Below are 22,848 nucleotides of genomic sequence, written 5' to 3' on the forward strand. Positions count from 1 at the left end.
GCTCAGGGCACAACGGGCTGTGACTCGGCAGACGTGCCCCGCAGTGCGCCGGCTCCTGCCGGTGCCGAGGGCTCAGCACACACCCAGACACACTCTCCACGCACGCAGCACACGCTACCCCTCCGTGTATCCGCACGGAGCGCGGCTCACCGGCCGCAGCGCGACCCCGGACAAAGCCCAGCCAGCCCGCTCCGCTCCGCGGCCGCGCCGCAGGTCACCTTGCCGGGGAGCCCAGCGCGCCTGCGCGGCGCAGACTGCCCTCACTAAAGATGGCTGCCCCCGGCTCCCTTACACGTGAGGCACCGGCGAGAGCCGCTTCCGCCCGCCTCCAGTCACGTGAGCGCGGCCCTTACGGAAGCCCGATGGCGACGCGCAGGTAGCGTTTGGCGGCTGAGCAGCGGAGCGCGGTGCGGGCGCGGTGCCGCGGTGCCTGACGCGCTCCCGGGCGGGCCGGGCTGGCAGCGCTCCCCGGTCTCTTCCTGCCGTTCGGGGTGAGTACGGAACGCCGGGGCCTCGCGGCAGCGGCCCCAGTTCCGCCTGGGGGGCTCGGCCTGTCCGCGGGGCCGCAGCCGGCCCTTCCCCGCTCTCGGAGCCGGAGCCCCTTCAGCCCGTGTGCCCCCCGCTGCCCGCAGCCGTGTGTCCGCTCAGCCCCGGCCCTCTCAGGGCCTGTCCCGCCCCGTCTCCCCGCTGCCAGCACTGCCCCTCGCCCCGATCTGGGGCCCCTCGGGCTTCGCCCCGCGGCCGGGGGCGCTGCCGGGTGTCGTGGGAGCGTTTCGGCAGCGGGACAAGCGCCTGTCCCGGGGGCTCGACCCGCCCGGGGACACTCAGGGGGCGAAGCGCCGAGGCCGCGGGGTCCCCCGTTCCCTCGGACATTACCGGCTGACCCGCCGTGATGACCCCTCCATAAAGGGAAGGAAGCACCTACACCCCCCTCTATTGCCGAATGCTCTTAATGCCGCCACAGCACAGTGAATATTTGGGTGTTTCAGAAAAATGGTTGTCAGAGTGACGTTTTTCTGTTAACGTTCTCCAGTAATTTTTTTCTTACTTAAAAAAGCCTGTTTTGTGTTAAAACCTTCTGCTGGAGTAAAGCAAACTTGAAAGAATGCAGCCTTTAGTGTTTTGTGATTATATAGCCTTGCTCGTCTGTAATAGGTACATTTTGTTGATGTCATCCCAGTGCTAGAGAAAGGGACCAGTGTATTGTGTTAAGTTCAGCACCTGTAACTGTACTTGACAGAACAGCTTTCAACGTTTAGCCTACACCTGGTGCTCCTTTCCTTCAGATTGTTCTGTTTGTGCTTTGTTAGTTTACAGCCTCTCTGATCTATATTCTGACAGTTGTAGGGCTCCAGAATAGAGTCCTTTGGGTCCTTAATTCGTATCCTTAACTTTGCTCTGGGTCTTCCTCTTCCCCTTTTTATTTGTCCAAGGATATCTGCACTCTTGCCAAGGGAACACTTTGTAGCTTACGTGCACACGAACAGAGAGAGGACCTTGAAGTAGCCACATCAGGAACAAACAGTAATGGAGCTGGAGAAACTACAGTTTGGTGTGGGTTGTAAAACCTCTTCTGATCTCAGTGTTGGCAGAGGTGTACTGTTACCAGAGCTCATCTTGTATCTGGGGCTCCACACTGTGCAGAATATTCCCCCTTGCAGCACAGATATGGCCAATGTCTGATTATGGCCAGAATGCTGCCAAACAGTCATCCCTCACATTTGTATGCATTGCTTTGTCCTCAACTCTTCCATTGACGTTCTTGTTTAGGAGAGGGAGAAGGAGATACTACTGTGTCTTTCTGAACACATAACTCACTTTCTATAACCTCTTTTTCTCTCTTGCCTTCTCCTCTGGATTTCTTCCTTCCTTTATCTCTTTCAGTTAATGCTGCTGATGCTCATTTGCACTTCAGCTGTTCTCTGTCTATTTATCCTGTATTTGTGTTTGGATTTTTATTGTCTTATCATTCTCAATTATCATGCCTCTTTACGAGATACTTAGTCCTGTAAATATCCATTTTAAAATCCTCAATCTCCCTGATTTATTATTAATACTTTCTGTAAAATGCTTTGTGTAACAAGGACATTGTAGAAAACATAACTTTGTTTTGTTCAGAAGCTTCATTAAAATGTTTGTTGCTGAGATCTCACTGGTTCTTGTTTTGCTGTTCTCTTGTGAAAAGGAGTAAAAATTGAAATCACTTTGACAGCAAATCCGGTTCTCAGTGACACAAAGTAGACAAGAGTAGAAAGATATTGAGGTGTTGTATCTGTAGGTCCTTGGCAAATACTGCTAAACAGTGACATTTAGTTTGTAAATACTTTATAAAGTGACTCTGCTGCTGCTGTCTGATTTTGTGTAGATTTTACCTTGCAGCTGGAAAGCAGTTGTTGTGCAGACTTGTGTCCAAAAGCCATGCCAAGCTGTAGGGAAGCTGTGGTGCAAACACTGCTGCAGGGCAGGGATGCTTGCTCCCTGCAACCTTCCAGGTATTTCAAAATGAGAAAGTGAGCAAGCAGGGAAACACCTTTTGTGAAGTCGTGTGAGCAATAAGTGTGCTTAAAGCTGTTGCCAGTCAATACTCTGGGTACTGTAAGTTCTTAAAATTTGGTCTTTCTCTTGACATTATGATTTTTATTAGATCTGGAAATGCTTTACTGATCACAGACAATGTTTAAAATGAAAAGCACCTTTTAGAATGTGGAAGTCTTAGAAGGCTGCATATTTTGTTCATGTCACTGGCTGATCTAGCACACATCTTGAAAGAGGGACAAATCTAGTTTGTAAAAGCAAAGGGCAGGGATGGAAAAACTCCATGTGAAAAGGTTAAAAATTTTGAAGTGACATGCTTAAGCACCTCTTGAACTGCTATAAAGTGTTTATTCTAGTGAAATGGTTTGTTTCACTTTCTTTCACTTGATACAAACAATGAGAATTAATACAGGTGGAGTAAATCTGCAGCACTTCAAGTATCTCCTTTAAAACTAATTTTTTTAAATTTTATATAGACCTTTTTTTTAAGGTTGCACAGTGACCTTTTTGCCTGCTCCCTGATCACCCGTTCTCCTACTGTGCTACAGTGACACTTTGATATTAATGAGATACTTTATTTGATCTGTGGTGATAGTAAGTCTTGCAAATAACCCTGAGGCTCCCAGGATGGACTGCCAGGTGCATCACATCTTGGATATACTCTGTGTGTATTTGTGTGTTACACGATCCAGATCCTTCTCTGTGCTTCTCTCCATTGTCTGAAGGTTATTATTCAAGGTTTTATTAATAAATGTGGAAGTATTGCTTGTGTGAGATGGTGGGAGGGAGGGTTTGTGGGCTGTCTCACCTGCCTTGTGGCTGCTCTGCACTGAGGCCTTTTGCTCTCAGAGTTCTGCACGTTCAGCTCAGCAAAGCGCACACACAGCAGCAGACGTGGCCTTGCTGCCAAAAATAGTAAAGGAATGTAGTTGCAATTTTAGTGGCAAACCCTGCCTTTTTGCCAGGATGGGTTACTTCATTTAGGGACCTACTTAAGCAACACCACTGAAAGATTTCATGCTAGAGTAAGCTGTGCTTCACATAGGCAGGTTTGCCAGGAAAGCTGTATTTGCATATTGTGTATGTCTAGAAACTTTGTTTTCTTATCCTCACCCTAAAAATAACCATCACCTCAGTGTGAGCTGTTGACAAGGGCCCAGCCATTGCCTGGATGAAAAGTTTCCCACAACCAGTTCTTCCAGCTCACTGTTTCCTCTGGGAGCCCCTTTCCAGCCCTACTCCAGATGCAGCTTCTGGGTCTCTTAACTGAGCCCATAACCATTATCTGGATCTAAGTCATCAGCAAGGGCCACTGCATGTGATCAACTTCTCCCAGCTGAGGTTCCCTTCCAGCCACCCCCTCGGTGCAGCTCTAGGATTTCTTTTTCTCTTGGCCTTAAATCTAACTTCAAACCCCCAGTTACCTTGGTCTTTGACACAGCTCCCAGCAATTGCATTAGTCAGTTTCTCACAGCCCAGTTTCTAGGAAACTCCTCCACTGCTTCATATGAGATCCCACTCCTTTTCTAGGAAAATGTATATATAAAGTATTGGCAAATTCTTTTAAGTTTAAATAAAGTCTTGGTCTCTCTCCTCCCCATCTTGTATCAGTTCTGCAAAATTAAGATTTTAATTTACAGAAAAATGTGAGAATTTTAAAGAATTGCTGCATTTGGGAAGGGTTATTAATATTCTCAGTTTTAAGCTGATTTGACAGGTTGTTGATAAGGAACTTTGTCCTTGTAGGGTGGGGTAAGATCTGGGTGACTGACAGTGAGCAGGGGGCTGCTGCCCAGACTGAGTCTTTTCTGTCATTCCCCTGCCTCAAGATGCAGTTTTTTGAGACTTCAGCCATTTTCTCAACTACCAGTATACTGGATTTGTGCAAATGAAAGTCAATAATTTAGATCTCTCACCAATCCTGAATAGATTTCCAATCAAGCCTACCAATTGTTTGATGCGTTTGTTTATGTTTCTATTTCTGCCAGCTGGTGCAGGAATAGTACCTTATCTACAGAATTTCTAGGTTGGTTTGTTTTGTCTTTTTTTTTATTTGTTATGGCTCAATTTGAGGACCCTCAATTTGAGCATTGTCTACAGCATCACTTTGTTCTTCTTTCATTGCCTGCACCTCTGAGCACTTTGTTACTGCACTTCCTATGAATTTTATTGCATAATTTCTTCCTGTAAATAAGACTCTTCAGTTAGGATCTCCTACTTCCTTGGTGATCAGAAGAAAGTGTTTCCTTTCCATACTTCCTGCTGGGTTCCTGTACTGCTCTGAGAGTTTTGGTTTCCCTTTGGCAGAATGAGTGGGGCTGCATTCCCCTCCCCGGCTGCCGAGATGGCAGAGATGAACCGGCTGCAGTACGAGATGGAATACACCGAGGGCATCAGCCAGCGCATGAGAGTCCCGGAGAAGCTCAAAGTGGCTCCTCAGAATGCTGACCTGGAGAAGGGCAGCCAGGAAGGATTTCCAAATGCCAGTGTAACTATGCAGGTTCCAGAGCGGATTGTAGTGGCAGGTATGTCTGCATTGCAGTGCAGGTGAGACCTTAAATTAGTTCCCCAGATTTCTGGATGGAAAAAATATATATTGATATGTCATTTTTAAAAGAACAACCTGTAAAATGCTTTCTGGTGTTCAAACAGTTAAAGCTCTTTAACTTGGGAAGTTTCTTAAGCTCTGAAAATGTTTTTGTGAATAGTTTTGGAGTAGCTTATAATGGAGACAGCTGATGGATTAACTATGAACAGAAGGTTTAATTGCTGATATTTCATCTTACTATGCTATTTTTGGATGGAAAAAATTAATGTTTATTGATTTACACCTAATTTTTAGCAATTAACTGTAAGCTGAAGTAACTATAACAAGTTTTGGGGATGTGCTCTATATTTGTCATCTGTAATGTGTTTGATTTTAATCAGAATGCTAATTTTGTTAAAAATCTGTCTGTTATGAGTAGACTCTATCAACATTACTTTAGTATTTGTGGTCATGGGCTTTACAGTGACAGATCCAGAACTGCTGAAGGTCTTACAGTTTGCAAAATGTGTGACATGCATATATATTTTATGCTTTGATGTTCCCAATCAAATACACCACTGATAGGACTGTGTCTTGAGTGCCCTCACTTGCAATAACAGTTGATGTGGTTCAGGGTTACTCAGGATCATTGTTCTCAGAGAAACTGCTCAAATAAGTGTCAAATAATGTGGTCTTTATGAGCACTTTAATAGTAGTTTTTAACATACAAGACCTATTAAACAAGATTATACTTGATCATTTGGCATAGGCAGGGGAGGTAACTGCTGTGATGTCCTTTTGAACTGTAGCACTGGCCCTCAGGCCTCAGAACAGTTTGCTTTCTATTGACAACTGATGTTCTTGCAGGTAATAGTGAAGACATTCCATTTTCCAGACCAGCAGACCTTGACATTCTTCAGTCTACTCCATTCAAACCACTGGCATTGAAAACTCCTCCCCGTGTTATTTCTCTTAGTGATCAACCGCTAGATTTTTTGGACCTAGAAAAACCTCCACAGCAGACACCTCAAAGTGAAGAGGCCAGTATTTATTTTGCTTTTTCCTTAGATGAGAAGCATTCTACTAAAGAAAGTGAAATGACCAATGATTTCTCTACTGTCATGCAGATCAACTTGGTGCTGACATATGTTGGGAAAATAGAAAAATATTGTTATTAGCACTACAGTTGTTCTGATTAGACTTTGAAGTGGCAGATGGCCTGGGATTGCCATGCTCAGCAAGCTTACTCACTACTTACAAAAATAAAATCATAATTAGAACTACCCAAAATACTTCTAACAAAAAAATCCATGTGCTGAAGAGAAGGCTGCAAGGTTTATTTACAGAGTACCAGAAAAAAAGTAAGATTCTTGTAATTGTATATAGTTAGACATTGTAATGTATACAGTTAAACTCTGGACTTCATAGCTAGATGATATAACACCACACAGAATTAATGAGTTTTAACAAGACCCTGAAAACCAGCTTCAAAGAATGGTATAACATTGGCATCCAAGTGAATAATGGCAATTGACAAAACATGGATAATTATTTATGAAGCTGCATATTTTATAGACTTATAAAATACAATAGAAATATGTTTATCTCTGGTGATAGGAGGTAATTCCAGAATGGTTAAGGCTGGAAGGGACCACTGGAGGTCATCTTGTCCAGCTTCCCTCAAGCAGGATCATCCTAGACCATGTTACTCACGGTTGTGTCCAGAGGGCTTTGAGCATCTCCAGAGAATATTCAAAATTCTGTTGGTTCATAGTTTTGACATCAGATCAAATGGATAGGTAACAACAGGGTTGCAGTAAGTTTGGAGCCTGATTTTACATGTACCAGCATCAGATCCTGTCATCAGTTGTTTTCTTCCTAACCACTGTGAAACCCATGGAAATGTGCCTTTATCTGAGGGCAGATCTGACTGACAAAGCTCCAGTGCACAGTGTTGTGTGCTGGAACTCTCTGGCTTTTATGTCTCTTTTCCTCCTTTGCTGCAGGTGCGCTCGGTGGGAAGGCTGAAGAGAGAGCGTTCCATGAGCGAAAACGCCACGCGGCAGAATGGGCAGCTGGCCCGCAATGATTCCATGTGAGTGCAGCCCCGCCTGCGCGGGCACTGCTGCAGCTTTGGGACACACTGCCTTTTTTCCTTACCTTCTTGCTTTTCCCAACTAATGTTTTGTATGTTGTGGCAATTACATAATTTTAACTATTATAATGCCAGCATTTTTCTTCATTTCGATGGGTTTTATTTAATGAGGTGGCTTCTTGCAGTGAATAGGTGGAAGTGTTTGTGGGCTCACAGTTGGTTTCACCAGTTACCATGAATTGTTATTTCAGGATATTTTTCAGTTTCTGAGTTGGTATAGTATTTTTCCCCCTGAACTTTCAGGAAATTGAGTTCTTTGTGCTTCAAAATGTTCCCAGTTCTCTCACTGTTGATATTACAATGATTTTCATTCATAGAATAAGAAATATTTTTATTTCCTCATAAATATTAGAATAAGTAATTTTTCTTTGGTGTCACTGTGCTTCATATATTGGAATCTCTGAGTATATACTAATCTTTTCTGACCAAAATGGCAAGGAACATTTAGAATTGGAAACTTCATCTATTGTTACCATTCAAGGTAGCAGTTCTTAGGGTGCTTTCTGAAGACATATGTCTGTAAATTTTTATTAGATATGATAGTCTTGGATTAATCATGGTTTATTCTGAGTGGCAGCATCTTTCCACCTGGAAATAACTGGTTTTGCAATGTAACACTTGGAAATCTTTTATATATGAATTTTAATATGGCTGCCATAAGGAATACTTGCCTAAGAAAAGGCTTCAGATTTAAAATTTAAAAGATGGGATTCATCTGTCCCAATGTAGACTGAGTAACACTGTCACTAAATCACCATAAAACTTAATTTTCAGTGACTAGAGGGAAATAAGTGCATAACCTAGTTAGGGTCTACCTATTTTTAGTCTAAAGTAGAGCAAGTGAATTATGTCCTAGAAATGCCTGTTTTCTTCTATTTACAGCAGGGGCACTAGGAGATACTTTGTGTGCTACAAATCTGTCCACCTGTTAGTTTGGCTAAAACAGGTGAAATGTATCCTGATGCATGTTCCACACATGATACAGTTCTCCTTCTCTTCCAGATATTTATGGAAATATTGTTTCATATCTTGCCCTTCTTATTTAATCAGACTTTCAGTTCATGCAAGTTTATAGATTGCACATGTCTAGGTGCTCAGGTCTGCAGAGTCACACACATATACTGAGCTGGCAAAACTTAGATTCCCATCTTTAAGCTCCTGATCAGCTCAGTCTCTGGGTGTTCTTTCAGCCTCCTCGGTGTCCAGGTGTCACTTACCCAGTTATGTCCTGTTGGACTGGACACACTGGAATGTCACTTCAGAATGGCTTTGTCTTGCCCATCTGGTAGCTTGGACATGGTACATGCTGGAGTAGATGGTCTTCATGTGATGGGAGCTTCTTGTGGAAACTTTCCTCCCTTTGATGCTGCCAGCTCTGCTTTGCCAGTCTTTGATGTATTGCACTTAAAAGGAAAAACAGATGGTAAAGAAATTCTTGCAATTTCTTGAAATTGCTTTACACTTGCTTCCCGTGTTAGTTTAGTCTTCCAAAAGTCATGGGCCATGCCAGCCATCTGAGAAAATAGTAAGATTAGCTCTGCCTATAGTTGCTGTCAGATTTCTCACACTTGTCTGGACTTCTTGAATCTGAAAATTCTAAATGTGTAAAATTCACCCATGTGCATTGCTGTCACTAGTTATATATAGAATTACTGGGTTTACATGGTCTGCATGTTATTTGCTGTCACAGTTTTTAAATCTACTTTCAATCCTTCAGAGGCTTAGCAATACAATAAGCACCTGGGACCTTGTAAATTTAAAAAGTCTGTGATCAAGGAACATATAACTGGCAGCTGGCATGACTCAGTTTATCATTTACAAAAGCCAGGAAATTATGACACACCTGGAGATTAGTTTTCCTCTCTTGATGCCCATGCTAGTGCTTGATAAGGTCTGTCAAATGAATCAAAATTCCAATGCCAAGCACTTTCCATTGTATCTTTTTGATTGATCCAGGATCTCTTCTCTTGCTTGTATGAAAAATAATAGCTAGATTATATTGAGCCTTCTGATCTGTATTCTCTGCTGCCCATGTGGAAGATATCCTTCTTCATTGCAGTATTCTGCACTTGCTGACCTGCAGATAATGTATTTTAGTAGAACTTCATTTTTCTCTTGTCCTCCCAAGCGCTTGTTTTCTTATGACAGAAGTTATGCTGAGTCTAGTGTTAGATCATCTGCTTTGAAATCACAGTGGTTCCTAGAAATGGCTTCTTTCTTTGTCATAATTGCTTCTTCTGATACAATATGATCAAAAAAGGAAATCACTTTGAACATGCCTATGGCACTCTGTGATGCTGAGTCTGACATTCCTCCCTCATCCGGGTTTTGTCAGTTTCCAAGTGGAGGATGTGACTTTGTACCTGGCTAATTCTCAGGAGAATGTTCTGTGGATTCAGACTGTAAAAACACCCACGTTCACAGTGGAACCTGTGTGGCTCCCAAAAATGCAGAAAAGCCAGGCCTTCTGTACTTGGTGAAAAAATAACCTCTTGGCTCTTGTTTCCTCACAATTTAAGCCCACAGGACGTAGAGTGTAAACTGCAAAAGAAAAGACAAATTTCATGTAAATCTATTCTTTGCACAACAGAAAATGTAATTGTGCACCTGTTGCCTCATTTATTTCACCTTGAAATTCCTTTACCATCTGGAAATACTAATTTTTCCAGTGATACAAAAATACAAGAAACTAGCTGTTCCTAAAGTTCTTATATGTGGTGTTGTTGGCTGAAAAAATGGTTTACTTCTGCACTAACAAATGCTGTGGGTGCTCTACCTTGACAAAAATCAGCTCTTCTTTTTTTGCTTGTGTGAAATCTGGTTCGCATCTTCAAATAGAAGAGGAAGTCCCCGTGATGGGCTGCTCAGATGCTGTGATGAGGACTCCAATGAAGAGGCACTTGGAGCACTGCCTTTTAAAACCTTTGTTGTCAAAATATGGCTACAGTTCTCAAGTTTTAATCTAGGACACTGTTGTCCTCCTTGGACAAAATATGCAGATGCACTGTGTGAAATTCCAGTGCTTGACTTACGAAGTGACAAAATTAAACATTCTGGAATAGATTGTCAGGTGCAAGTGAGAGTTGGCAGGGCTCCCTATCACAGTGTTCTTGACATGGCACAAGTAGTTGTTTCTCTTCCATTGTCTTTCTCTTCTTCTCACCCAGTTGCATGCAGAGACAGTTCTGAGGATTTTTTGGCAGCTGGGCTTCACTAAAGTCAGTAATTCTCTAATGCTCTTAGAAATCCTGGGACTAACAAGTACCTGCTGGTACAATAACTGTCTGTGCAGCAATAATGACAGCTCTCTAAATTACAATCCCTCTATTTCTAAGGATGCTTACTTAAGAGATTACAATTATTATTCAAGGTGGCACAGATCAGATACTGTCCCAAGAAATAAAATGCCACGGTTCCAGTCACCTCTTTCGACTAAGGATTGCACGTAAGCCTGAATGTTACCTGGTATATGAAAATCAAGAGTGTGTTTAATTCTGTAGCTCTCTGCAGTACTAATATTCTGACTAAGTAGCTGTAGTTTAGAATATAAAATTTGGAACAGCTACACTGAATGTGCGGTTTCTAATTTTGCTTCAGGGTTTCTCAAACTTGGCCAAATTGTTTCCCTCTGTAAAGAGCATAGGGAAAAACACCTGACAGCTAATGAAAGGGACAGTTAAATTTCAAAATAACTTTAGTTTGTTTGACTCATTGTTCTTTGGTTGGTTTTGAATAGCTGGAGAAACAAAGCTTTTCATTGGTCATTGACAGCCAATGCTGAAGGCAAGGATTCCCTTTCTGTATTGGAAGTCACCAAACTACCAAAAGTGCATGGAAAAGTGAGCAGCACTTAATTTTCATTCTGCTCCAGCCTTTTCCTTAGAATAACACATCTTTCTAGAGAGTTCAGTTTCACAGTTTGAGAAATTCTGTTCTTCATGCAAGTCATGGAGGAGAAGGTGATGGTGTGCATGTCTGTCTATGTGCTTGAATTTAAAGTAACCTTAATAAGTTGAATCTGTTTACTTCTCATTGGATACTGCCAGAACTGCAAGTCAGAGAAATATCTGAAATAAAGCCTGTGTACATCATAAATGCTTTGAGAAGGTTTAGGGGAGATTACTGCTAAACTAAAACCTCTGCATACGGCAAAAGGCAACTGTGCTCTTTATAATAATGTCTGTAATTTCATGTTGTTTGGTTTGGTTCCAAGCCCTGGAATTGACTCGTGTCTGTAATCAGGGAATAATAAACTAAGTGGCTGGAGCTGTATTTAAGAATTCTTTTCAGAAATGAGAAACAAATCTATACGTACAAGAAGACCATTTAAGTAGAAATGGCGGAGGAAATGAGGATAGCCACCATGTCTAATGATAAGTGCTCATACTACATATTAGAGAGTTGTCGTTATGGCAGAGATTTTTTTTTTCTTATGTTATCTGGGCTGATTTGTGTGTTAGGTAATTGCTTTCTATTTCTTCTTCATGGTCTCTGACATAGTCCAGAGGACTACCATATGTTTACAGGACAGTAATTTCAAGTCCTGAAAAAGGGAAATAGAAGAAAAATTTTGCTTCTCTCTCCACCCCTCTGTCATGGCCTTTGTGCCCTTCATAGAATTATTCTCATTTTGTGATTTTTCCTTACTATATACACTTTGAATTTAATCAGCACATGTAACTTAATTCTGGAACCGTACAGTCTTAGTTAAACTGGGTTTTTTTGCATTTGCTTTTTAATTTTTTAGAGTTTTTTTAGTATATACAGAAGTCTTTGTATGCAAATATCATTGCTATAGTATTTACAGTAATACCATTCTGGACAGCAGGAATTCCACAATGTCTTCTGTTTTGCAATATGTCTAAATATTATTTGCTACCTGGTTTTTTTTTAAGTTGTCTTTCACCCTATTCTGTAAATCTCTGAAGTGATGAACGGGAGAAATTACTTTTAATGTAAAACATAACTGTGAGTTCAAGCCTTAACTCTTCCCTCATTTGCCTCAATCCAGCAAATCCACAAGGATTAAAAATTCTGATAAATTCATTTTAGGCAATATTTTGAACTTGCCCCTGCTGCTTGCTATTTTTCTACTGAATATTGGCATTTCTAGTGTAATTCCAGAGTAAAATACGTGGGTGTGATGACTACCATTGATTACACAGTAGAAGTCATCATAAATATAGAAGAAAGGTGGGTTCTGCAAGTGTTGGAGAACAATAAAAGCTGTAAGGAAGCAACCAGATATTTATTGAAATGTAGCCTATGGGAGCATGAAAAGATACCTACCCTTTAGGTAATAAACAGTGACCAGTATCAGCCAAGCACCAGCTGCTGCAGTCTTTGAATGTCCCTTGAGGCCCAGGATGGCTGAACTCTGCTGTGGGTGAGGTGACATTCATGTAACATTCTTTGATTCAGCCTGTTCAATGGAACTTCCTTTCTTACTCAGCTCTGTGATCTTGCTGCCAGCCACTTGCAGAGCAGCTCTATTCAAAGTAAGAGTATCCACAGAATTCTGACCCAGCTAAAGATTAGCCAAATACCAAACCAGCTTCCAAGTACTCAGCATTAGTGTTTTATTAAAATGCCAAGGTCAAAAAGATTGACATTCTAAATCCAAAGCTGTGTAGCAAAGCACAAGTGGCAAGGAAGTGTGTTGAAATACAGGTGCTAATCTAGGAATAAAAGCTAACCCGAGGTTTAACGGGTACAGTGGCTCTCACTTGGTTTGCATGTGTGTTAATATTTACAATTAAGTTAATACAAATTAATTCCTATTAAAAAAGCATCTCATCTTTAATTAAAGTTTCCAGATTAAATCAAGATTAAGTCTTGATGTGTGCAGGAAATGTGAATAAAGTCACTTTGAATGTAAAGAAACATAAGCAAACCATAGGCAGTTTATCAAAACTAATTTCTTTCTGATAGAAAAGTTTTGTATAATCCAAATGGCCATGTTTGAATTCCAGTCCTGCATATTTAAAATATTTTTTTTTGCATCACAGTCAACAAGTTAGATCATGTAATTTGTTGTCACTGGGATGTAAATTTTTTATTATTTTTGGAATTTGTTGCAGTTTGCCTTTAAACTTGTTCATGTGCAAATCAAAATACTATCTTGATCACAGCTTCCAAAAAATTTTATTGAAAGGGTTCTGTGTGAGATGTCCTTATTGAAAAAGCCTTATTTTTTGAAAAGACATGATGTGTAGGATTTTCTTAAAATGCCAGTGCTTGTATAAACACTCCTCTCATTGATGTCAGTGGGGACTTGAACACTGACTTTGACAGGTACAGATTTAGCTGTACATGCACTCTGTAGAACTAACTTGTATAACAGATCAAAACTGTGTCCTTATTACTACTTGTGTTTGCCTCTGATGAACATATGTAAATGTAGCTCATAATCCCCACACCGCTAGAATTTGGGAGTGTTACCTTACAGTGGTGGGAGAAGGGTACACCAAAAGCAAGCAATAAGCATTTTGGAATGGGGTCTATCTGAAAAGCTTTTTTTTAATTTAAAATCTGACTTTAGTATTTCTCTCTTCGTTTACTGTGCTTGTACGAACAGTGTGACCCCATCACTGCAACAGGCTCGTGTCTGTCCTCCCAATATGTTACCTGAAGATGGAATTAATCTTTACTCTGCTCGTGGCATTTTGTCGTTTATCCAGTCTTCCACTCGTAGGGCTTACCAGCAGGTCTTGGATGTGCTGGATGAAAACCGCAGGTGATTGGTTGTCACTGATTCTGCCAGCTTCTGCTGCTTTGTTTTTCTTTTCTCCTTTTTAGTGGAGTTTGGTTTCTGTTTACAAAATGATGAGATGAAATTATTTGCTTTTGCTTTCCTTTGCTTTCACTATTCATAAGCAATTTAAATGTCCAAAATTCACATTTCAAAATGCTTTTGTTTCAAATATAGGATATTTCAAATATAGTTTTGGTTTCCTTCCAAATAAAAATCTAAATAGGAAGGGTTAGCCTGTGGCTGCAAGGGGTTTTGCTGTTTTGAGATTATCAGTGTTTTCTGCAATTAATACTTGACCCCAAACCTGCAAATTTAAAGACCTTGTCTTCTGTTTTTCTTTTGGTGAGCAATGGTGCAAATCAATAAGATTGGGTTGATGATGTCATAAATCATTAAAACAGATGTGCAGAAACAGGGTAGAATATTACAAGGCATTGTAGACTACTTTTGATAATGTGTCAAGACTTGAAACTTATGGTTTATATTGGGAATGGTTCTCTCTGGTGGCCATGCTGGATGCTGAGAGCAAGAAAGGCAGGGGACACTGAGGAGTTAGTTGCTGCTCTGATTATTGCTGTTTCTAATTTTATGGATAAGCTGACACTTGGAGAGTAATGAGCCAGAGCAAGCCTCATGGTAATCCCTGTATAGTTATTTCCATTCTCTTCAGCAGAGTTTTGCCCACTTGGTGTATCCTTGCACTGTTTGGATTTGGAATTTGGAAGCGTTCCAGGAACGGCATGTTTAACACTATAGAAACATTCATAAGGTTTAACAATGGCAATGTTCATTTACCAAAAGCAATTTTCAGTTTAGCTGTATGCCAGCACAGAAGTTCAGGTAACAACTGCACACAGTCTCTAGTGTAGGGCTAACTCAGACCTCTGCCAGGAGGTTGAATTAGGGGAAATAATTGGTAAGAACACTGGGAGGAACTGTTATTTTTCCTGCAGCCCTTCAGTGTGGCCTGTGCTAGCAAGTTCTCTGAAATTTGCCATCTGCCTCTGCTAATATCCCAGCAGCACACTTATTATTTGTAGTGTGAAGTTTAAATTATTTGCTTTCTAGTTGTTTGGGTAATGAAATGTGACTATCAAGCCAATCTTACTGTGAATGTCTGTGTGTTTGCAGTCACTTTCCAAACTGGCACCTCCTGTAGCTCACTGTGTTTGCTGACCTGACAATACATAAATGCCCATATTAACATTCCTGAATTGTAAAGAACTCCAGTCTTGCTGGCCATTGTGTTCTTAAACTGGGATGCAGAAAAACAAACAAAATCAGCTGCATAGAGTCCCTTGAAATACTGTGAGTTGGGTGCTTAACTAATGAATTATTTAATCCTATGAAATGCCAGGCTGTAGCTGTTAAAATTTTGATGCCTATCAACAGTTGGGCATCAATACTGGTTTTTTTCCTTATCAATATTAAAATTGTATGGAATGATAGATTTGTTTTGCCAAATTAAAGCTCACAGATAAGAAGAAACTGTACTATGAACAGTAGTACTTATGGATCCTGTGCCAAGAGTCCTTCTTAAAATATAGTTTGGAGCTGTAGCCCTTTTTCCAGCCTGCAGTGAAGCTAACAGGTTTTGTTCCTGGCTTCTCTTATGCATGTTCTTGCCTGCGTTTTCTTGGATTCTGGAAAACAGATCCATATACATACATACACTTTCAACTTACTTCAATTATCAGAAAATTTCTAGGACTCTGAATACTTCAAAAGCTGCATGACTCATGCTGGTTTGAGTTAATTTTTAAGGTGTTCTTGCTAACCTTCCTAGAAGGAATGGGAAACCTGTTTCTAGCCACCTATGGATAAATAGGTGCCAAAATAATGAACTTTTCAATAAGGTGAAAGTGTATTCTTTGTGGCTGGGTGTTTAGACACCCTCCATTACAGCTGGCGTGGGAATGTGAAATTTGGATGATCCACTTGCATGGCTGCAAAATATTGTTCATTTTAAATTGCTCCAAAGCTGCACTCTGTTCTTTTGCTCTGTGTAACGTGCTTTCTATCTCAAAGCCTTACCTATTTTAACATTTTATGCTTAATACTTGAAGAGGTCTTCTAAAATTAACAAGATCTGACTGTATGTTACTCACTGAAAATATTTTTAACTTGTTTTATAGCTTGTCTTTTTTTTTTCCAAACATTTTCCAATCTACTAAAACTGCTAACGGTAGGTGCTGATGGTACTGCTGCAGATAATGAGTTATGCCTAGCTCAGCCAGCACTACTCACATAAAGGGTTATTTAAATGAGCACCAATTTAATGATCGCTGTTTACTCTTGCATTTCCTTCAGCTTGGACAAGGACAATAGGTCAGTTTTGGTTTCTAGTTCTAACCATTTTTCTGTTTCAGTTTCTGTGGAATGACTGCAGGGCCTACCCCTAGTGTCCTTTAAAGACTGATCTTTTATGCTCTAGACAGCAGAAAAAAATCTGAAAACAAACCAGCCAAACAGACAAGCCCCAAAAAAGCTCCATGCATTTAAGGAGATTTTAGTGATGTGTAAATGCAGGAAAAACAGACAATTTCATAGCTGTATAGAGCTGTGTTGAAATCTGTACTTTGTCTAAATTGTTCTTTGGCTCTTGGGTCTCAGTACATTTTATTTAGGAGGAAAGAGCATGGCAATTTATTATTTCCTTTCTTTAGGATAGCCCTTTCTAAAAAGCCACTGTCCTTTTAAAATGCCAAACTTCACCCACATAATCATAACCTGAGGTTTTATAAGATCATTTTTTATCTTGAGAAAGTTAATGATGTTTTTCATTGTAGAAATAAAATGGGAAGCGAGTTAGGACCATCAAAGAGGGCTACACTTGACTCTGGCCTGGGGTAATAATAGTTCAGAAGGAAATGAGATGGGTGTGCAGATGTGAAGGAGGCTGGGAAAGGCAGCAGCTATTGCTGTACTTCATGGGGTAACTGCTGGCGGCGCTGAGACAAGCAGGAGTAGCAGTTTGAGCCAGCCACTGCCCTGTCTGTACTTCAGAAGCTCACCCAGTTCATGTCCAGAACACATCCCTTTATCCTACTGCCCATTCTTGCAGCCTTGCTGAGACTTGCAGAGGTATTTTAAAGGACAGCCAGAGGTGAACACAGCTGCTGCCTCTGCTGAGCAAAGAGTGTGTGCTGGCCCCAGTCCCCTGGCACAGGCACAGAAATGATGGAAGCTGGACCAGATTCTTGGATTGTCCATCCCTTGTTGTTTCCCTCCCAGACCATGTGTTTAGGGTTGCATCATCACTGTAGAACCAGCGGAAGACAGACCAGATTCCGTTGCTCCTTGCCTTACTTCCTGTTTGCCCACTGGTATTAAATTGTATTCCTGTGCATTCCTTTCAAGTTTGAGGTTGTTGTTGTATTTGCAGGGAGTATACATGACCTTGGAGTTATGGCTTCTTCTGATCATGCACTAATGTTTAGGATGGAATTGACAGAAGTAGCCAGAAAATTCAAAGTTCTAATGTACACCTATTTTTTTAATGTACACTTATTTTTTTAAAGAAGGCCATGCATTTAATAGCTTGCCTATATTGTGCACCCTGTATTTACCAAAAAACTTGCTGCTAATTTTGGGGTAAGGATCTCAGTTACGAGGCCACTGTGATCTATGTAATCAATTTTCTGTTGATATAAAAAACCAAGCAGGTAGAAGTGTAGAAGAGGTGGGGGAATATTGTGGTATTACTTTTGGGCCCACCTGTAATGAAATAAAATGTGAACTGTAAAGAAAAGGAAGAAACAACATGCAGCTTCTTAACAGCCTGGCTGTGTTGGGAAGTGGGATTAAAGACTGGTCTTTAATTTAAATTCCAGACTCGCACAGATCCCAGAGTGCTCTGGGTTTGCGCCTTGCTGTAGCCCTCAGCTGTCTCCCAGCCTGTGACTTTCCTTGGGAAGGGTAGTTGTAAATTAGTATTGATTAATTCTACAACAGCTGTAAAACTTTGTTTCCCAAAAGATGGCACAGAGGCTGAATTTAGAGAGCACTTGAGACCATTGTTCTCATTACACAGAATCCAAATGTTGTCCTGTGTCAGATGGTGTGGGAAATGCCTGCTGGATACTGGCACTGGCATTCACATATCTGCCAGTTAGTTACAGGTGACTTAAGTTCTCAGAGAAATTCTGTGACCTTTTCCATAGCTTGTGTGCTTGATTTCTTACTCTGTCTCAAAGTATTTAGTTGTAGCATCTGTCAGACAAGACTTTGACCAGCTGAATTCTTTCTCTGATTAGGAATACCTTTTTTTTTGATAACTTTTTTTGATACATCTTGTATGTTTAGGTAAGAACATTCTTTATGTATTGGAAATGGGGCTTGCTGTTTTGTCAAGCACGTCATGCTGGCTTAAGTGCTAGAAGAGAACATTGTGGTGTGTACTTACGGTGCTAACTAGAGTAGGACCTAGTCCCAATAAATAGTGCCTCAAGTAGCAGAGTTTGCCAAGGCTCCTAGATCCTGATCTTTTGAAGTGAGGCTGGTGGTTGTGATATTTTTGCATGGTTCTGGCTGGCTTTCAGGCCAGGCCACAGCATTCTCTCAGCAACCTTGGTACCAAAGCTCTGCCTCCTACACAAATCTGCTGGAAAGATCTTCATATGCAGATTCTCTTTGTCTTCAGTTTTATAGCCTGCAGTATACGTAGATTAAATGCATGGTACAAGTATCTCCAGTTGGCATTGGGAAAATTAAAGAGATTGAAAAAAGATTTCAGGCTCCTGCAGAGTTTGTTGCACATCTGTGATGTGGAACATTAATGCCTCATTACCAGAGGCAGTGGAAACTCGAGGTGCCAGCTTGTCAGAGGGTACTGCTGGTCCTCTCATCTGCTGTGAACTGTAGTACAGTAACTTCTCTTTGCAAACTTCATGTATATTAGAAAGTTGTAGCAGTTTAAAAAGCTCTACCTTCCTCTCCACCCAGAAAGAAAAAGGAAAAGAGCAACATTTGTAAGGATGTTCAGACATCTGCCTGAAGCCTGTAGTCACTTCTCCCTGGAGAGATCTACTTCTCTTCAGACTATTTGTGGCCCTTAGGATACCAGCCCAAGTTTTCTGAATTACATCTAGCATAAATGAATACAGGAAAGACAAATCTCCCCTTTCCCTACAGGGAGGAGAGGGTGATTAAAAGTGTTTTTATAAGTACGTGTAGTACATTTATTGATTTCCTGTTATTGTTGGGTGAGGTTTTAGATTTGGGGGGTAAAATTTTTATTTTTTAACCTGAAGTTTCCTATGATTAGCTTATAAGGCTGATAATAGTCACCTAAATTTCTATTCCAATAGTTTGTCTTCTGTAAATGAAGCTGCTTCATGAAAAATTTGCTTACATGTCTTAGCTGCAAAAACATTCAGTGTTGATTAAATTTGAATGAGAGAAATATGAAAGTGCAATTTACCAGAAAATAAATTATAGAAGGTATATTGAAACATTATTGAGTATATCTGGAAGTATTTTGATGTTCCTTTGTTCTGTGTGTTTTACCTCTTATCTCTGTTTGTCATTTCCTGGTTCTGTCTTGTGCTTTCAATCTACAAAATCCTGCTGTAGGCCAATGTTACGTGGTGGGTCAGCTGCTACCACTTCCTCTAACCCTCATCATGACAACACCAGGTAAAGAGCATTTTTTTGTTAAGTCATGATCCACTAATTCTAAAATTTGGATTTCTGTTCCCCTCTTTCCAGTGATGTTATTTTGAAACACAATGCTCATTTTTATGCTGCCTCTCAACTCTTGAGATATTTCAGGCCTTTATTCCTTCCCCATCCAAGTCACCTGCCCAGATGTCAGTTGTCTGAGATACACTGTGCTGCAGATCTCTGACTCAGGTTAATGTGTGACAGGAGGCTCTTACATTACATGAGCTGTATAGTTCCAGTATTTGCTATTAATAGGGAGCTTGCTAGAAAATTTGTCCTTACCTCACCTAATTTGGAGGTGCCTGTGATTGTTTATTGGGTGTAGCTGGAGGCCTTTTCCCTGCCATTGTCTTGGCAGATTGACATCGTGTCAGTGGAACTGGGTAAAAGATTGACACATAATGCCATCGTCAGGATAATGGAAAAATAATAGTCCCTTCACATCCATTTTTCCCATTTGCCATTTAGACTTCAGTGCTTTCATTAAAATGGAGGTTTAGATTTGTGCTTAAGTAGAAATTGGATTCAAGCAGGTGATTCTTCTCTAACTCAGGAATTCAGTTTTTTAAATGGCCCAAGAGATATCTCAAGGGGTTTCTTGCTGGTAACCCTCTTGATTTAACCCTTGGAATGGTTTGGAATTTGTAGAGCAGCAGTGATACACTGTGATGTGAGCTGGGAGGGAGGCATGTGCATCTCACTGAAACGCTGACCCTTCCTGCCTCTCACACGGGAGGGTGAGGGACAACTGTGCTGTAGAGCTGTAGGTGCATCTACTACTAATAAAAAAATAACTACAAAAAGACCCTTATCAGAAATATCTTTGGCTTTCAGAGGACCTGTAGAGCAAGGAAAACTTGATTTATATTTTTGCAGATCTGAAGGATTTCACTGTTACTGAAGTCCAGACTAGTGCAACTCTCATGTAGCAATAGCAGGTATTATTGAGAAACAAAGTATTGATGAGCAGTGATACATGGAAACGTGACAATTTGTCTGTTGGGGGAAGAGAGGCTGCTTGAGCTGAGGGCATTTAAGAGCAGTTTCTTGAAAGTGATGGAAGAACCTGCAGTGCAAAATTAGTTTCTGCACTTAAGTGCATTCTGCAAGCTCCAGGAATTCTGCTCATATTCTCGTTAGTTCAAGTTGACCATTTACTGTCATTAAATGCTAAACATTCTTTTAGGTGTATTCATTGTCAATTTGGTAGCCTTGGCATCATTTTGTTCCATTTCCTAGGCTGTTTGCAGCAGTTGTTCATGGGTCCTAATGAGAAAGGAAGTCAACGGGAGCTAATATTGGAAACAAAGGTTTTAAGATAGAAAGTGAGAAGCTCCGGGGTAGGTGGGGGATCAGGAACTGGTTTTACCTGTTAGTTGTTGGAAATTAGTCTGGTTAAGAGATAGCACTTGGATGATCAAAATGCATACCTATGTAGACTTTCTGCCACTTTTTAACTGATAATAAATGTTCTGTATTTATTTTACTTGTCCTGGAGTTGGAATAATGCTCCTTCTGAATTGCTGCATTAAGAAAACTCAGAGTGCCCTAGGAACAAACTTTCTAATGCACACAGTTCAGCAAGCAGTGAGTAACTCTGCACTGGGTTCTGTTTGCCAGATTCTCTGCCTAAAATACAGAAATTAATGTGACTGAGGTTCTTAATCTCAGTAAGTGTCCCCTTGGGACATTTAAGTAGGTACTTAAAGAAGACACTTCGCAAGTCTCTGGTTATTTCTACTCTTGCCAGGTCTCTTGCAACTTTGGCACTGTAGGTCAGGCAATGTTCAGGTTTCATGAATCAGTTAAATAACTGGAAACAGTCTTTTGAGGAACTGTGTGTCAGCAGGAAGTTTGTCTGTGTAGAGAATCTTCAAAAATATTTAAGTGTGGAGAGCAACCAACCCGAATTTAGTCAAGCACTTACCCACTTCATATGTGCTTTACACAGTTAGGATCCTATTGAAATGCAGCTCTGTAACAGCTGCAAAAAAAAATTTAATTCTTCTTTCCATCACCACCAAAATACTCATCTGCTAGAATGTTGATAAAATATGGCATGATCTGCATGGCTGAGACAACTGAACCTTCTCCTTTCTCTGATAGATATGGTCTCTCCAACTTTGATACGACGCTCGAGGGAACACCAGATGACATGACAGTTGTAGATGCTGCCTCCTTACGAAGACAGGTATGTAAAGCACAGTAGTTGACAGTATTAGGACAAAGCTGTAGTGGTAAAATGGGGAAAGAGGTTTTCTCTATGACTACAAAGGTATCCACAACAGGCAGGGCAAGGGCTCCTCTCTGTGCCCCTGCTGGACTGCCTTCACGTATCATGTATTGTTCTGGAAATCTGGAGAATCTGTCTCCGTTTCTGTTCCTAAATATTAGGGACTGTAAGATTTAGTCACTACTGACTGAAGACAGAAAGGCAAATTATCAACTGTTTAACATCCATCTGTTTGAGATACTAATTTTATGTGGTTATTTGGAAGCTTCTAGAAGGTGTGGCAACTTTCAATGAAATATTAAAAGCCTTTATTTGTTTTTAGATAATCAAACTTAATCGCCGTCTCCAGCTCCTGGAAGAAGAGAACAAAGAGCGTGCTAAGAGGGAAATGATCATGTATTCCATTACTGTAGCTTTCTGGCTACTCAATAGCTGGCTTTGGTTTCGGCGCTAGACACAGCTCTCGGAAGGATTTACTAGTTGAAAACACAAACAATTTGCAAAATTCCTTGTTTCTGTTTCGGAATTGTATGCTGTTTTATAATGAATACACTGGAAACTTCCACCACAGATAAAGGCTCTAGAATTGCAGTATTAAAGGGACACCTTGTTCAGTTATATAATGTATTTAATAGATTTGCATTGCAAATGCTGCAGTATCCCCCTTTGCATGCTTCTGTGTAAACATGGACCAGCCCATGGGGAGTCTGCTTCATGCAGTGTGACAGCCGTCTCCAGGACTAGCCACTGGAGGTTTTGTTGTGGAACGAAGAGAACAAATGAAATGGGTTTGGAAAAAAAAAAAAAAAAACAAAAACAAAGGAATAAAAAGTCATTTTTATTCTTCTGTTGTTAGATGCAATTAAACAATTGCACTAGTTTTCCTTTAGTCCAAGTAGTTTGAGGTGGGCCATAATCAAGAAGTGTGTCCTGTTTCATGAGTATGTTCCTTGTTTAAGTACATGTTCAGGTTGAATAAT

At 40.7% G+C, this 22,848-nt stretch overlaps 1 protein-coding gene across 5 annotated transcripts; it reads left to right on the forward strand.

The window, feature by feature from the left end:
• Positions 1-338: 338 nt before the first annotated feature.
• Positions 339-22,689, forward strand: MFF (mitochondrial fission factor). 5 transcript variants are annotated; one of them, XM_069023820.1, is made up of 9 exons: positions 339-491; positions 4,843-5,060; positions 5,930-6,102; positions 7,069-7,157; positions 10,588-10,662; positions 13,795-13,953; positions 19,546-19,608; positions 21,742-21,826; positions 22,191-22,689. In XM_069023820.1, the coding sequence occupies exons 2-9, from the start codon at positions 4,844-4,846 to the stop codon at positions 22,320-22,322; spliced, it is 993 nt and encodes a 330-aa protein (XP_068879921.1). In that variant the 5' UTR covers positions 339-491; position 4,843; the 3' UTR covers positions 22,323-22,689. The 5 variants fall into 5 exon arrangements, with proteins under 5 accessions (XP_068879921.1, XP_068879922.1, XP_068879919.1 ...); XM_069023818.1 differs by lacking the exon at positions 13,795-13,953 and having other exon boundaries at positions 408-491; XM_069023817.1 differs by lacking the exon at positions 10,588-10,662 and having other exon boundaries at positions 408-491.
• Positions 22,690-22,848: the final 159 nt, after the last annotated feature.

Source organism: Aphelocoma coerulescens, chromosome 9 (genome assembly GCF_041296385.1).
Source record: "Aphelocoma coerulescens isolate FSJ_1873_10779 chromosome 9, UR_Acoe_1.0, whole genome shotgun sequence".
NCBI classification, from domain to species: Eukaryota; Metazoa; Chordata; class Aves; order Passeriformes; family Corvidae; genus Aphelocoma; species Aphelocoma coerulescens.